This window comes from Clytia hemisphaerica, unplaced genomic scaffold (genome assembly GCF_902728285.1).
Source record: "Clytia hemisphaerica strain Z4C2 unplaced genomic scaffold, Clytia hemisphaerica genome assembly, whole genome shotgun sequence".
Taxonomy (NCBI): Eukaryota; Metazoa; Cnidaria; class Hydrozoa; order Leptothecata; family Clytiidae; genus Clytia; species Clytia hemisphaerica.
In genome coordinates, this window is record NW_027104090.1 from 1,138,419 (window position 1) to 1,153,987 (window position 15,569).

Consider the following 15,569-nt stretch of genomic DNA (forward strand, 5'->3'; position numbering starts at 1 on the left):
CCTGTATTACCTGTTGTAGTATTGGATGTTGAATTGGTTGCTTGAACAGGTCGATACCAAAGTAAGATACAAATAATTGACAACCACATAAACGACATGTTTCTATGAAAAAATACCACAAAAATATCTTTAGTTTACTGGTTACTGGTTTTGTTGTAATTTCTGCACAGCTTTGGTTTTCAAAGTTGATCGGTATAAAAAGAAGCTCAAAAATCAAATTTGTATAACCAAAAAGACCCAAAAAGAAACCAAAGAGCCTGTGCTTGTGGACAAGATGCAGTGCCGTAGACACAGATTATATTTTAGGGGGCACTATATGTTTAGTATTTAAGGAGGCCTCACCATGGTTGGGGCCGACGGGCCAGGAAAACGTTTGGACTTTATACCCTCCAGATTGGCTAAAACTGCCTCTCCGAAAGCCAATTTTCAGCAAAAAGCAAGTAGAAATCGCGTGCATATTAATATATTTTCAAATCATAAGACTATCATCTTACATAGTTAGTGCGCTAGTTAGTTATTTCGTTCTGTGGTAGGCGTCGGCTCAACGTAGAAGTGGTAAAAAGAGGGAAGAGATTAAGCAAATAAATCAAATAAGTAAATATACAGACAACGCTGACGAAATTTACACCTTTTTCAAAAAACACCGTAATGTGGCTACAGCACTGAGATGTATAATCATCAAGTTATTTTGCTAGAAGTTTGTTCATCTGGAAATCGTAAAACTTACCTTGAGTTCATCGTTAAAATTATTTGTTGTATCTTCCTCACTCTACTTTTGACACAACTTCCAACGTCTTCACTGTGCTTCACTGTGTCTCTGATGAATCTGTATGATTGAATAATTTGTCAAGACATTTCTAATTTATAGTTTTTCCCGGCATATGGTCTTATAAACATTTTGAGGTCTCAAGGGAATTGTTCTTTGTAATTTATCTATCTTCTTGATTTGATAAGAGTTTTAACTCCCTAAGGACTATCTTTTTCGCTTTTATTGGCATATGAGATTAATGGATTTAATTATAGGTACGTTAATACATTCTTATTGGTCGTGTTCACACTGTAGACCTTCCTTAATTAAAATGTAGTTAGGAGAATCCTTTGTTGACTACAATACAGAACGAGCATTTAACAAAGAGTCGAACGCGTAGTATTGTAACTTTTAATCGATCTTCCTTAATTAAAAGTCGTAAGCTCTATTGTCTTAAAGGTAGGGTAGAGGCTTCCCTTAAAACAAAAGATTTTATTAAGGAAGACACATCAACATGAACAAAAGGAGCGTTTCGCGCAATAAAGTATATTTCAGCAAAACAGAAAAGATAAAAAAAGAGAGAAAAAATGTAAAAATTGAATCATATCAATCACTGTTGTTGATGCGTGAGGACGATTAATCTCAAAACTTCAATCTACTTATTTGGCTTTAAGTGCAACATCAAACTTTTCGTAGAAAACAGTCTACAAAATTACGTTAATTACACGCTTTTTCTTTTATAAGAATAACTTCTATAAGAATATCAGGGTGAGATTTCGGGTTTAAAACAATAGGCCTATTGTTTAGAACAATAGAAAAATAAGAATAATGCTTACCCTCAACCAAAGTACACTATTCTTATAAAAAAAAAAGCGTGTATCTGTTACCAAAAGATTTTGTGAAGCTTCAAAGAACTGTGATAAACCATTAATTTATCATAAATCTCTTTGTTTGTTGTTAATGGATTTAATTAAGGAAGGTCTGCAGTGTGAACACGACCATTGTCATTTGGTGTATCATGATTGGTTGCAAGGGAATAGAAGCTATTGTTTTGTTTAGCGCAGGTTTGCATACACGAAATCATTTTCCCTTAAGGCCATGTTAGAGATGAAATTCTTTAGAGTCACTTGATACGGAAAAGACAAAAACCGTACTTGAAAAACAGCATTGAGAAATGCAAGTTTTACCTGAAGGGTAGAGGCGAAACTTTAACCCTTAAACTTTAACGACAGATTTTATTTAGCGGTTCCTTTGTTCTGGAAGACTTAGACTAGTAAACCACGTCGTTGTATTTCGCTGCAGATTAAACTTTCAATGGGATCTATTTTTTTAAATGTTTTCTGAATACTGTCTTTCCAATCCACTCTCCCGCGGCAATTTCTATTTTTTATAAGAACTCTTTATTATAAGCACTATTCCCGCGTTCCTGTGTCCAAGGAAAGACAGACGCTTGCTAGTCTATGGAAGACTACATCTTTTGAAATCTAGCGATAGATTTTAGTTTCAATCCGACGTTTGTGTAAAAACTACGTGCGGGCGTTCTGGATGGAAAATAAGTGGTTTCATTTCCCATCCAGGAGTCTTGCCTCTAGCCCTTCTGGCTTGAAACTCAATGGGTAGGGTCACGCATTGATTTCAAAGCCTCAAAGAGGCTAGATCCTGGATGGGAAATGAAGCCATTTATTTCCTATCCAGAACACGTGACCCGTTTTTTTTCAAACAAAATTTCTAAATGCGAGGAAAACTTAAAGGGACATATAACAGTATTTGCGAAATTTGTAAACAAACTGTATGCAGCGGATACAAAATCAAAACAAATGTCATATGTCAAAATAAAAAATCTAACCAAATATGGCTAATTGTGATTGTTCAATTGTTTTACAAGTTTGTTTTGGACACGTGATTTTAATTGTTCTCTTTAATGACACGTGGTTTGCGCAATGTTTACATTTTACTACTTTAGTGTCCCTTTAAGGCTTCGCTTTTTCTTGCTTGAGAAGGGTTGAAGATTCCTCTTTAGTCCCTTCGGGCTTTAAACCCAAATGATTAAGAATTGACTAAGCTCCTATTTTATACCCAGAGCTTCATTGCACCTCACACCAATCATCAGCGAAATGAAAACGTTTAAAATGAAAGTCCTCAAAGAAATAAAAATATTGAACCCCTTCCCTATGTCCTCATTTTGGAACAATTTAATTAATAGAAAAACCCCTCAAAATGTCTAAATACAAACCAAGAAAAACCCTTAATCACTGAGATGTTCTAAAAGTTTAAATTGTCCGGCCGAGTCATTTAAAATACTCGTTGTTCTTTCAATGCTCTTGATTTCTTGGTATGAAATAGGGAATTCGAAAGTTTGTGTTGTGCTTGGGGTTCAATCTGTTAAAACAAAGAAATTATTTGATAAAAATTAATTTGTTACACGACCTTCGAAGGATATATTGGGTCAGTAAAGTCCGCATTGGGCGATGTATTTTAGATATTGAGATCATATTTTTTATTGATCAAATTAATATTAACTACAAAAAAATAAATTAGAAAAAATAAAAATTTACGAAATTTTAACTGCTCAAGTCAGTTGAATTTCTAGTTAAATTTCATTGTTTTGAGTTTGTCATCTGTGATACTCAGTCAAAAAGTTATTTTGTTCTTTTATCATCAGCAGTAACGATAACATTTCTTTTAGTCATTTTGGCGCTTCTTCGATAACATACAAAAACCACGGTACCGAGAAATATGAACAACGCAAATGAAGAAGCAGTTATAATCAAAATGTTGGTAGCTTTTGTATGACTTGCAGTGCTTTGCCTTGAAACTGTTCCGTTCTCGTGTGCATCAAGTGATGGATTTGCGAGCTTTGTTTCCTCTAAAACACGATTACATTATTACAGTGTGTCCGAAAAAAAAGAGCTAACTTTATTTTAAGAAAACTCATAAATTATGGCACTTTCGAAAGAAAATGCTAATATCTGTTAAATGGACGTAAACGCAGGAAAATATAAACGCGAAGTTTCAAGCCGCTATTTGCAGCTATGGAGAATAACCGTTTGGAACAAATCCGTAAACACAGTTATCAATTCCGTTACTGTTTACTCCACCTCGAGCTTAACTTTTTAGATTTATCCCACCCAATTTATTCCCTAATAATGATGTTAGGTGATGATTAAATTTACATTTTCGTGAAGAATAGACCTTTTCATAAATTACGTTACGAACGTCACTTGCCTCGTATTCAAACAATTTCCATGGTGATTATGTCCCTTGATGATTTTTTTATGAATATAAAGTAGTTTTGATAAAATCCGCTCTGGGACTTAATCAACATGACAATAATTTCAAAACGAGGCTGATGTTCGTGATTTAATTTATGAAAAGGTCTATTGGGACTAAATTACAACATATATTTGTCTGGAAAAGTAATCTTACCTTTATTGATTGACGATGACGTAACGATAATCAATCCAGTTCGAATGACGTAATCTTTACTCAAAACGTCAACAAACGTCGGATCTTCAGATCGTCTTTTCCGTCTACATCCAAATTCGCATTTTGTATCGTTACTGCCTTTCAAACAAATGTGAGTCGAACAATGGATGTAGACCATACCGTTCGAGTTTTTGAATCGGAAGGCATTAAGCGAAAATCTAAATTTCTTGGTGTTTTGAGCTGACGGTTGTAATCTGAATCTGTGATGATGATTATTATGGCACCTGAAAAAGATTCAAAGAAAAATTAATTAGTAATGCCGTAGCTAATGGTCCTGCTCATTATCGAACAGAATTTGATACATGTTATCACTGAAGAATAATTTAAATTTTAGTACTAAATACCTGGAAAACTAAGCATACACTCGTACGTACTAATAATTAACAAGAGCCGATAAATTGTTTCTGCTTTGCCAAAATAATTCATTCTAACTAATTAGAGAATGGATTAAAATCATGAAACAGAAATGACGGTAACTGGCCTGATTCTTTTTCATACATTTCAAGTGTTTGCCTGCTTATTCATGTTCTTTGCACCATATATTCTCTATTTACACACCCCCTTCTCACAACAGATCCGATAGGATTTTTTCAGCCAGTGGGGATAGAAATGACGGACTGAAACTCGATGAACAAAAGCATCGCATTTTGCAGTGAGGATTGTTTTATTTGATTATTCTCAGTGGAGATAAAAATTGGAGGATAATTTTCCACCGGGGACGATATTTTGGATAGTTTTTTTCCAGTGGAAAGGGATCCTAGTGGGTCTGTGAAATGAATTTACCCCCAAAACGCCGTCCAATATCATTTGATTAATAGAGCCGGACTAAAAATGGAAAAATCAAGCTGTAATAAGGGCCGCTGCTAAATGAGGGTCGGCGTCAAAAGAGCCAATAAGGTAGATATACCTTTCTGTAAAAATATTTTCCCTGATAAGGTTAGTACGATCGGCGCCAGGTGTAACGTAACAACTTTGTGGAACGATAAATAAATCTGCGGTACTTTCAAGTTCGATTTCCAAATTGAAACGGTCGATCATATCCAAAACAGCCGGATACGTAAATTTTTGATTGAATTCCGACGATTTATAGAGGTTTATTGAAACAGTGAACTTGCCGCTTGAAGCTGGAAATAGAAAATGATATTTAAAGGATTCAAAGATTTATTGATTTTCAAAGAAGGGAATAATTTTGTCCAAAAATAAGTGATTTACTATGGTTAAACTCTGGCAAAATATGATGTAGGCTTTTTTGGAAACGATGCATTTTGACACCCACTTGAAGATTAGGCAAAGATTTCTTCACGGGTGAAAAATATACCCTGCAGTTCCAGGCCCAGTTTCAGCCTGCAGTTTCAGAAAATTGAAATTCAAAATTTGAAAGAAATTGCACTCCAAAAGCATTCCATTGGATTGACTTGGGAACAATAGAATTTCTATCCCCATGGGGATTTCCAATAAAACTTCCTCAGTGGAAAAAAGTTCCCACGGGGCTGCGAGGCAGGGATTATATGAGCAAATTTTGTAAGATACCAAAAATTTTCGAGAGAAGGATCATCATCGCTATCATCATCATCTTTCGACCACGGTCGAGATGATGGATTCTAACCTTTGGCGCCAAGAGTCGCGGTCTCGCATAGCAGTTTCCAGGTCACGGTAATCGAGCACGGTGTCCGGGAAAGCACACTTACTTGTCTCTGAAGCGACCATCTGAAAGGACTCTTGACCAATGACATTGATTGCATACGCCCACGTGACATTCAGAGTAATCTTTGGAAGTATGCATATCACTTTATATGTTGCAACAATGTCAATTGAATTCTCTACCTGGTCAGGAAATCCCGGCTAAAAGGTTGAAGTTCGTTTTGTTTTGGTCACGTGATCGAAACGCATGGGTAGGTTTTCGGCGGAGGCGAGTCTGCTACCTTAGGACTGTTCAAAAAAGTAAACATTACCTTTTGTTTTTCATGGAAACAAGATGGCTGAGCACCTTGGAACTGAAATCTTTGAAGAAATGGTTGAATCTGATACAGAATTTGACTTACTGGACCCCAATGAGGATATTTCTGCATTCTTTGAGGTTTTAGATGAGGATCTCGAATTGGGTGAGGTTGTCGTGGGCATGGTCGAAGAAGTCTCCACTAGTGAAGTTTCTTCAGAAGAGAAGGGGGAATCATCAAAACCTCAGTTTGTTTGTAAATATTGTGGTAAAATAACAAAATCAAAAGGGGGTTAACGAGGCACATGTCTTGCATGCATGTAGAGTATAACTATGTAAATTACTATCAATCTAAGTTAGATCGTGGCTCATTGCATGACTTGATCAAGAAAGTCATAGCAGAGCTTGAAAAAGACCTCTGCTATCCAAAAGAAGTTCGAGATAATTTCAAGTGCTATAACAACCAAGTCTGTGAAACGCTCATTAAAGAAGCCAAAGAAATTTTCAAAATCCTTGAAAAATCTGGAAATGTTGGTAAGTTTCTCGACAGCTTTTTTGATGCGTTTGCCCTTGATTCTTGCAGTTACTTTCCATCCTTATCATTTCCTGCTGCTACTCTTTTGATAACAAGGTTAGGTGAGAAGATTGTCCATTTTTATAAATCACCTCAAGCTGAGCCTGATGAAGAAAAAAACCAAGTCAAGCCCATTTCTAAGACTGAGAGAGATGCCCTGCAATACTTGTCAGGATATGTTGTGCGTAAATTAGTAAAATTCATTTTCTATCTATTACTTTGAAGCTGGAGTGAGGTTACTTTTGTCTTTAACATCTTTCTTCTTTTCTGAGGAATTACAAATTCTACATATTTCTTTACTGCCTGGAACTAGAACTTCGCAAACATCACTTCTATAACGAATCTCTGACGGAACTTGAACTTCTTTGTCATATTTAAGAGGGATAGCATGCAATGTTGACTTTGGAGCAGTGGCAGAAGAAACACCTTTACAAAGTTCTAATTTCAAAATATCTGAGCAGAAGTCAGTTAATAAGATCTTTCTGATGGACCGGTTATGCTGTTTGTAAACATTGTGGTCATCAGGCAAATACCAACCATATACTTTACTGTGAAATCAAGAGATGAGTTTATAATGATTTCAAGTTTTGGTATGGAAAACTTGGAATCCTCAAGCTCATAAGTGAGAAAGCATTGCTCACCAGTGAAAACAACCTTCCAATTAGAAAGTTTCCACTTCGAACATTGACTCTTGAAATCCTCATAAGTTTCAAATACAACAACCTCAACATCAGTTTCTTCTTCAACCACTGGTACAACCGGAGTTGGGTCTGCAACAGGTGGTGGAGGCACACGAACAAGTACCCTTCGAGGAGTAGTTACACTTTTTTCATGAGATTTCTCAGGAAGATTGATTGTAGGCAAGGCATTTAACTTTGGTTGTCTCACTCCACTTAATGTAAACTCAAAGTCAGAATCTTTGTAATGCTTCCCACATATCCAAACTTTAGATCTCTCAATTCTCTTTTTTAAATCACTGTCAATAACACGATATATTTTTATCACATCCACCAAATTTTTCTTCCACTCAGCATCAATTGGCCTAGAAGGCAGCTTGAACAAACCTACTCCTTTATATTGGGGAGAACCACGATAGACAGGACAGCCAGGGAAGACACATCCATCTCCATTCACCTTCACCATTTTTTTCTATTTGAAAGAAAATTGTTTGTTTTGATATTTGGAAAAAAATGTTTTGTTTTTGTTGTTGTTTGGGTGACTAATTATTTTTGTCCGAAAGTATGTTAATAAATTATAATAATTGAAATAATTACAAGTTTCAGTCCTAAAGTAGCACCTTCGCCTCCTCCTTCTCCGCCGACTTTTACCCATGCGTTTTGATCACGTGACCAAAATAGAAAAAATCTCAACCTCGGGTCTCGCGCAAACCCGATTTCCTGACCATGTATTTCTTCAATTGACATTGGTTGCAAAGGTGCCAACAGTTTCTAGCCCTGGATTCGTGTATGATAAAGTTGAAGGCTTTGCTATGTGAACCTGTCAGAAGAAGAACGTTCATAGATTCAGGTTTTCTTATTATGAAATTTCACTCAAGATTAGGTTGGATATTGTATAATATAGTGGTCCAGAAAAGTACAAAATATGATATATTTTGGCGATTCCAAACTCTTTTCTATGAAATTGTTCAATAAAAAAAGTGTACTCTAAAAAGGCCATATGCTCTTATAAAAGCCTAAATACCGTATTTTTAAATATGATTTCATTTTCATCGTCTACAGCTTCAGTGCCACAAGACGAATAATCAGCTACCATTATCAAATGCGTTTCATTGGATTTTTCACTTGGTCCACAAGTAGGATCATTCCATGAGATATTGTATTGAGAAATATCATTTTCAGGAAGGATTGTGGACTCCTCTTTGGGAATGATAATGGTCAGCTTGTTAAACTCGCATTGTATTGAATAGGAATTACCTAAAAATGATAATATTAAAGAAGTTTCAGATAAAATCGTGTGTAGGAAATATACCATATACCATTTTGACTCATTTCAAATGAGAGGCGAAAACGTTAGATACCTTATTACATGAAAATAAATATGGAAATATTCAACACGAATTGAAAAATTTCGTATTAATAAAAACCCCCTTAATTAAAACCAGCCGTGGTGTCCTTAAAAAAGCAAATAAAATTCGTGTTAATTTTTTGCGTGTTAATTTCAAGGCCGTTAAATACTTCCATATTTATTTTCATGTAATAAGGCAATAAGGGTAAAAAACTAAGCACTGAGCGATGTTTGGGAGAACACGACGTTCCACTGACTCAGTACCGCATATTGAATTTCTCCAGCCATTTGGGCCGGAAATTATGTGCTCTGTATTACGGAAATGAAATCCTAATACTCGAGCTAATACTTTATTATAAGATTTTGCGCAGAAAGATTTGCAGCGTAATCGCGTGGTAATACGGGAGAATGTTAGCGAGCCAATTTGTACAAAACTTATTCATAGATAATATTTAATTTCCTGCTTGTTTTACTTGCTACCACTGAAGTTAGGAGTAATTAATTATATGCAATAGACTGATGCGTTCGCCTCAAGGAGTATTGAGACGTTATCAGGTTATCCTGACGCTAAGGATATATTTGTCATTGCGTAATATCTACGCAATTTGAAATCAAAATTGTTTCGCTTTTACTAAAGATTTAGAAATATGGAATTAATCATTTGAGCATAGATCTTTCCCCGTTCAATGCCTTTTTTTACATTTTTACAAATTAATTTTTCTTTGAATCTCGGAAATATCTCAAATTTCCCTAGCAAAATATGAAACCAAAACTCCCAAAAGATTTTAAGAATCCAAAAAAATGTGAAATATAACATTACAATCACGTAATACTTACCCAGTATATTGATCATATTCAAACCAACCACAAAAAATATAGCCTGAAGCCTAAACATCTTACCAACACCAAAGCTTCACAACACTGATAGTAATACACCACAGTAATACGAAAATAATTTTCTTAAAAAAATCCCACCAACATTATCATTCCATTGCCTCAAATCATAGAAATTTGATTTTTGGCATGAATTGAAAGTCATTTACAACATTAATAATTACCATTGGGACATGATTTTATTTTATAGCTTTTTCTCCATTTGCCGAATTTTTTGAATCATTCAAGTTTTTCACATCCCTGTCGCAGTGATGTAGACAGAAATGTTTAGCCGTTTTTTCGGGCTTTACATCTGTGGAAAGTACCTGTTTGCAAAACCCAGTAGGGATTTTCCAAATCACACTAGCTCTCACAATGGAGATGAGATTTTGATAAATTTTGTAATGGTCAAAGAATTTCCCCACCGGAAATCATTTTTCTGCGCAATGGAAGGAGGTCCCACTAGACCAGTCTGTACAAAAACCCAGTATCTACGACTTATTTCAAAATTCATTGCTGTAGAGGGTCTGCTGTCATTATCTTTTTTCATTAGAGATTTTTCAAACCGACCACTAAAATGAAGTGTTTGCGAGAGAAGGGAGACGATAAGAGTTGTGTTGCTATTTAGTAATCATTCTTCTTCGCAAGGATTCGTACGGAAAAATTTTTATCAAGCAGAAAATGCGCACAAAGTGTTCTACGAAACGATAAACGTGAGATACATGGAATCTGGGAATCTTGATTGAGGGTGGGAATTTTAGGTTACGCTTTAGGTGGGACCTAAATTGTTAAGTGGGACCTGAAACCCCCTTGTACACTATGATTACCATAACAATATCTTGAAAACGAGGTAAGTGCTGCTCGCGAAATAATTCATTCTCTGGACTATCTGGAAGTAGTACTACGCAAGAATTAGAAAGAGATGCGAATGTAAAACAAAAACAATTAGGTTTAATTCGTTATCCAAAATACATCTTAATCCCATTCATACTAGGTTTTAGAGGTAGTTTTAGAAAAAGGGATGATTCTTCTTTTTTCACTTCAAATTGAAAGAGGCTATATAGTATAATAAAGTTAAAAAGGGGCAAAATGGAACAATTTTTAAAGGATGCAACTTTAAACCCAAGAAAAAAACGTTTAAATAAGCTTCAAAGTATTAATTATAAATATTTTGGTCCGGAGTTTAATGATTTTTTCCATTTCCAAAGAAAAATGACGTAAAATACATAAGCAATGAAATAGAAGCCAAAGGGGCCAGAGGCGAATCTTGTTCATTTCTAAGGAAAGAAATATTGTGTTTTATTTTTTCGTGTAGTATATTTTTGAAATATAGAGGCAAATTTTACTTTCCATCATCTTTCCGGGTGACGAATTTTTCCAGCCCCTTCGTGCCTCTATTTCATAGCAAACATCTAAATATTCATGACAAATCCAACGTCAAAGAAACTTTAATTGTACAGGTAAAATCTTTTTCTTTATTTCTCAAATGTAATTTATACAATTTTAAAAAATTCATGATATTTTTATATATTGAGTACAAAATTAACTGAAAGTAACTAACCGAAGTTTTTAAATAAGTAAAAGTGAACAGTTTTAATTTAAATATATTGGTTTAGTGCATTTCCAGCTTACTGCCATTCTTTCTCGAACCACTTTGACGGCGACGTAAACCAACAAAAACCAAGAGAGAACAAACGAAAGTTAACATCACCAAGATAATTGTAATGAGAATGATATTGGTCGTGGTTTGAAAGAATTGAGCATTGTTGGATTCTTGAGTGTCTTGACGAGCTGAATCGTCATCTAGAAGGAGACAAATATGAAATTAAAAATTGTGGCACTCCTTGCCTAAAGAATGTGAACCAGTAAATTTTAGATGAGCAGGATTGGTTGTTCTGATTTTTTGGCACTTTAAACCTAATGGTCTAATCAAGTTATTAATTCTTTGATGTTTCTTTTACTCATTCAACCACCCTTCACATTGCCATTCCAGGATGAACATTTTTTTATCAGATTATTATATTTTAATAATCTTTTGAGCCTGTCATTCCTCTAATAAAATTCTTTGAATATACCTTATCGGAGTTTTTGATTTTTCTAAAAAAGCGATGCATTGTGGGATTGTTTCGAGTGTATTACAATAGAAATATTCCTCTAGGGAATTCTATTGTAATACACTCGAAACAATCCCACAATGCATCGCTTTTTTAGAAAAATCAAAAACTCCGATAAGGTCTATTGTTAAAAGCTTACTTGCCAAGGCAGTATTCCTAACTCATGCTGTAAATTTTTCAGAGATGTCGCAACTTACTTTTAGAATTTTCAGTGACAATGATCAATCCTGTTCGAATGTCATAATCCTTGGATAAATCATCATCAAGTGTTGTCAAAGTATTATCCTCCACTGAACGTCTTCGTCGTCCTTTATTTTGTTCACAACCAAATTGACAGTTTGTTTCGTTGCTACCGCTCAAACAGACGTGAGTGGAGCAATGAATGTAGACCATACCGTTCGAGTTCTTGAAACGGAATACGTTTAGTGAAAATCGGAATTTCTTGCCATTGTCAGTAGCAGTTTCTTTCTTGAAAACATGATCTTTATTGGGACATCTGAAATTTAAATTTTAGGCAAATATTGAGGAAAACTGTAAGAAAATTCAGAATCTAGCACTTTATTCAATACGAAGTCAATTCTAGTCAAGATTCGCAGACCAGGAACTTTTCATTTTTTCTGGTCTAGTCCAAGTAAATTAATTTGTTTGCAGAAACAGGTGGGGAACGCATGCTTATACACTGTTAACTTATGCTCAGACACGGTTTTGGTTAATCCAAGATTTATGAATTTTTTAGACGTACCGATAAAAGAATTTCAAAAAAGCTATTTGTAATTTATTCTACAAAAGCGTTATATTACCCGTCAGTAATCAAATCTTCTCGAATGGCATCATCACGATTTGAGGTAGAAGTACCATAACAATTTCTTGGCATAATGAATAGATCTGCAACAGTGTTAAGTTCAATTTCCAAATTGAAACGTCCCAATCTATCAATAACTGCAGGATATTTAAGACTTGCGTTGAATTTTGCGTCTTCATGAAGATTCATCGAGACAGTAAACTGGTCGGTGGAACCTAGAAAGATAATGTGTATAAAATCACCAATGAGGCAAGGTTTACGCCAGATTGAAAGTAAAATTACCAGATTTCTAAAATATGCAGTGTGAAAATAAAAAAAAGTGCCCGATTCAATCTTTCATTTTAGATGTGGCGAAAATTTTAAGGTTAAGACTTTTTTTGCTATATAAAGTTTAAGTCCTTTCCAGCCCTTTGGTTTTCAAATTCAATGTGTAAATAGTGCTCATTTTATCGGCTGATAATTCCTATTTTTACTCACTTGATACGCCTTCAACCAAATCAGATTTGGTGATATTGGCTCCATGTTCGTGTGTTACATTTACTCCTTGTGGGACGTTGCATTCAACGGAATATGTGGCGAAAGTATCGATCCTTTCCAATAGATCGTTTTTGTATGCGTTGGTCTTGTTTAAATTGATGGATACCTAGTGGAAAGAAAAGTCCTAAGTTTCCAAGTTCCTCACTTTTTTATGAACATTTGAGAGCAATTTATCTAAATAAAACCTCCTAGGGTATTTCTCTAGGAGAAGGTTTGGAATCCTTTGCTTTGAATTTAAGTTAGACAACAATTCAGATATGTGTCAGAAGTGCGTTTCAGTAGGATGAGTAGCCTATCCTTATACCAATACGAGATTATGATTACTTTATTGGTCCATTATATCTAAGTGTTTTGATTTACGTTGAAGTGATGCCATTTCCTTATTGAAATACAGAACAACTCCAAATGTCCTTAATCCTCCTAGGATTCTAAGGAAAATTTTGGGAAAAAGCAGTGTCTGTTTGACAGGGGAAGGGACGAAGTAAATATTCCTAACCATATAAACCGGGAGAAAATTTTCGAAAAGCGAATTGTCGGATTTGAAAATTGACGATACCTGATTCTTAAATATAACGTGGTCGCCTTCGTCCACAGCTTTAGTGCCACAAGACGAATAACCAGCTTCCAACACCAAATATGTTTCATTGGATTTTTCACTTGGTCCACATGTAGGATCATTCCATGAAATATTGTATTGGGAAATGTCACTTTCAGGGATTGAAATTTCGGATATAAGAATGTAAATTGTCATCTTTTCAGTATCACATTCGCTTGAAAAAGCTAAAATGAAAAAGGTGCTAACGTGGAATTACTGGTTTTTAGAGACGGTCTATGCAGAGGAATGTAAAGAGATGGAAAAACAGCTTCTTGAAAACATGGAAAAATGGCTCGTCATATACCAGGTCTCTTGCCCTTAAGGGAGTTTATGTCGAGTTGATAGGTTTCTTTTGTTGTCGCTATAAAAAATCTGCATAATTAGCGTGTTGTGACAAAATTCTTTTGTTTCAAGCCTGATTATGCGCAAACTTTTAGGGCTTATATTTTGGGTACACCTCTCCTATACGAAAAGGTACCTACATCTTCTTGCTCAGAATTTCCTAGAGATTCTACTGATATAACCGCATCATGACCGCACCATAATATGGAAAGCTAGAGCTCGAGAAAATTATAACTTCATCTTGATTTTACTCGACTTCTGACAGTTTTACAAGAACCAATTTAATATCATTGCGTTAAGAATTTCTTTTGTTATACATTGGTAAAAATATTGCTCCTTATTCTTAAAAATTGAACTAGTTATCGGCAAAAAACGAAAAAAAAAATTTCATTTTTATCGTCAAATCATGTAGAAACCGTCCGATTTGTATGGCGAGCCGTCTTTTCTGGACTTTCTTTTAATGACCTAATCAACGTTTTTACAATAGAATTTTCAATAGAAGTGATCGTTGAACTTTGAGTAATCAGAAAAGCTGTTTTTCCATCTCTTTACATTCCTCTGGTCTATGTAACAAATTTTGCATTACTATAAATAGGCAAAAAGAACGACAAGTTTCATAAAGAACGACCAACGACCGGGAATTAACTACATGTGGTTTAAAAGAGCGACAATTTACGCATGCGCGTTACAATGGCAGGATTTGCAAGACGAACCTACATTGGGAATAGATTGAAAACACTTTTTGAATATTGGCATGAATTAATTTTCGCTTTTCGCTCATTTCGGTGGAATTTAGTCCTCATGAAAAAATTAAAATGCATGGTTTGGCTGGAACTCGTAAGTAAAAGCAGTGATTCGCGAAGTTCAATACTGTACGATTTAACTAACATCCATATGGTTCCTAGCAGCTGGGGTCAATCCACGCAAAAACCCTCAAAAGAGAGCGTTTGATTAAAAACATTTAATTCTTCGAAAGTAAATAAATTTACTTGGGGATGTCAATTAATTCGTTTGTGCTAATGTGGTTCTTTGATTATATGGCTTAAACCTTGGTCATTTTTAGTAAGGAAGATTATTAACTCTGGATAATAATCCAAAACCGACTATTTATTTAAGATTTATACCTATTGTAGTATTGGACGTCGAATTGGTTGCTTGAACAGGTCGATACCAAAGAGAGATACAAATAATTGATAACCACATAAACGTCATGTTTCTATGAAAAAATACCACAAAAATATCAAACTTTTTGTCTTTCAAGTTTGCTAGATTTAGTTAATTTTTGTGCAGTTTTTGTTTTCAAGTTGATCGGAATCAAAAAAGCTCTGCAGTCAAATTTGTACAATTAAAAAGAAACTAGTAGCCTGTACTTGTGGACAAGATGTATAATCATCAAGTTTATTCATCTGGAAATCGTAAAACTTACCTCGAATTCATCGCAGAAAGTATTGGTTGTGTCTTTTCTAGCTGCACCTTGACACAACTTTTTACGTTTTCACTGTACTTCACTGTATCTCTGATGAAACTGTATGATAAT

General features: G+C 34.9%; 4 protein-coding genes across 4 annotated transcripts in view; all 4 read right to left on the minus strand.

Annotated features, from left to right (window-relative positions):
• The window catches only part of LOC136812771 (ZP domain-containing protein-like), a 29,344-nt gene extending 28,486 nt beyond the window's left edge, over positions 1–858 (minus strand). The window contains exon 1 of the mRNA XM_067069295.1: positions 728–858. Coding sequence (XP_066925396.1) covers positions 728–738 — 11 coding nt within the window. The 5' untranslated portion in view covers positions 739–858. The remainder of the gene's footprint in view (positions 1–727) is intronic.
• Positions 859–3,310: 2,452 nt separating this feature from the next.
• Positions 3,311–6,030, minus strand: LOC136812774 (ZP domain-containing protein-like). Its single transcript, XM_067069298.1, has 4 exons — positions 5,923–6,030; positions 5,142–5,358; positions 4,175–4,458; positions 3,311–3,614 (listed from the first exon to the last, which is right to left on the minus strand). The coding sequence occupies exons 1-4, from the start codon at positions 5,939–5,941 to the stop codon at positions 3,388–3,390; spliced, it is 747 nt and encodes a 248-aa protein (XP_066925399.1). The 5' UTR covers positions 5,942–6,030; the 3' UTR covers positions 3,311–3,387.
• Positions 6,031–8,157: 2,127 nt separating this feature from the next.
• On the minus strand, positions 8,158–9,773 carry LOC136812715 (uncharacterized). Its single transcript, XM_067069240.1, has 3 exons — positions 9,607–9,773; positions 8,446–8,678; positions 8,158–8,241 (listed from the first exon to the last, which is right to left on the minus strand). Exons 1-3 carry the CDS (start codon positions 9,662–9,664, stop codon positions 8,158–8,160), a joined length of 375 nt encoding a protein of 124 aa, XP_066925341.1. The 5' UTR covers positions 9,665–9,773.
• Positions 9,774–11,089: 1,316 nt separating this feature from the next.
• LOC136812772 (ZP domain-containing protein-like) lies at positions 11,090–15,569 on the minus strand. Its single transcript, XM_067069296.1, has 7 exons — positions 15,459–15,569; positions 15,157–15,248; positions 13,652–13,875; positions 13,036–13,201; positions 12,557–12,773; positions 11,954–12,252; positions 11,090–11,445 (listed from the first exon to the last, which is right to left on the minus strand). The coding sequence occupies exons 1-7, from the start codon at positions 15,467–15,469 to the stop codon at positions 11,255–11,257; spliced, it is 1,200 nt and encodes a 399-aa protein (XP_066925397.1). The 5' UTR covers positions 15,470–15,569; the 3' UTR covers positions 11,090–11,254.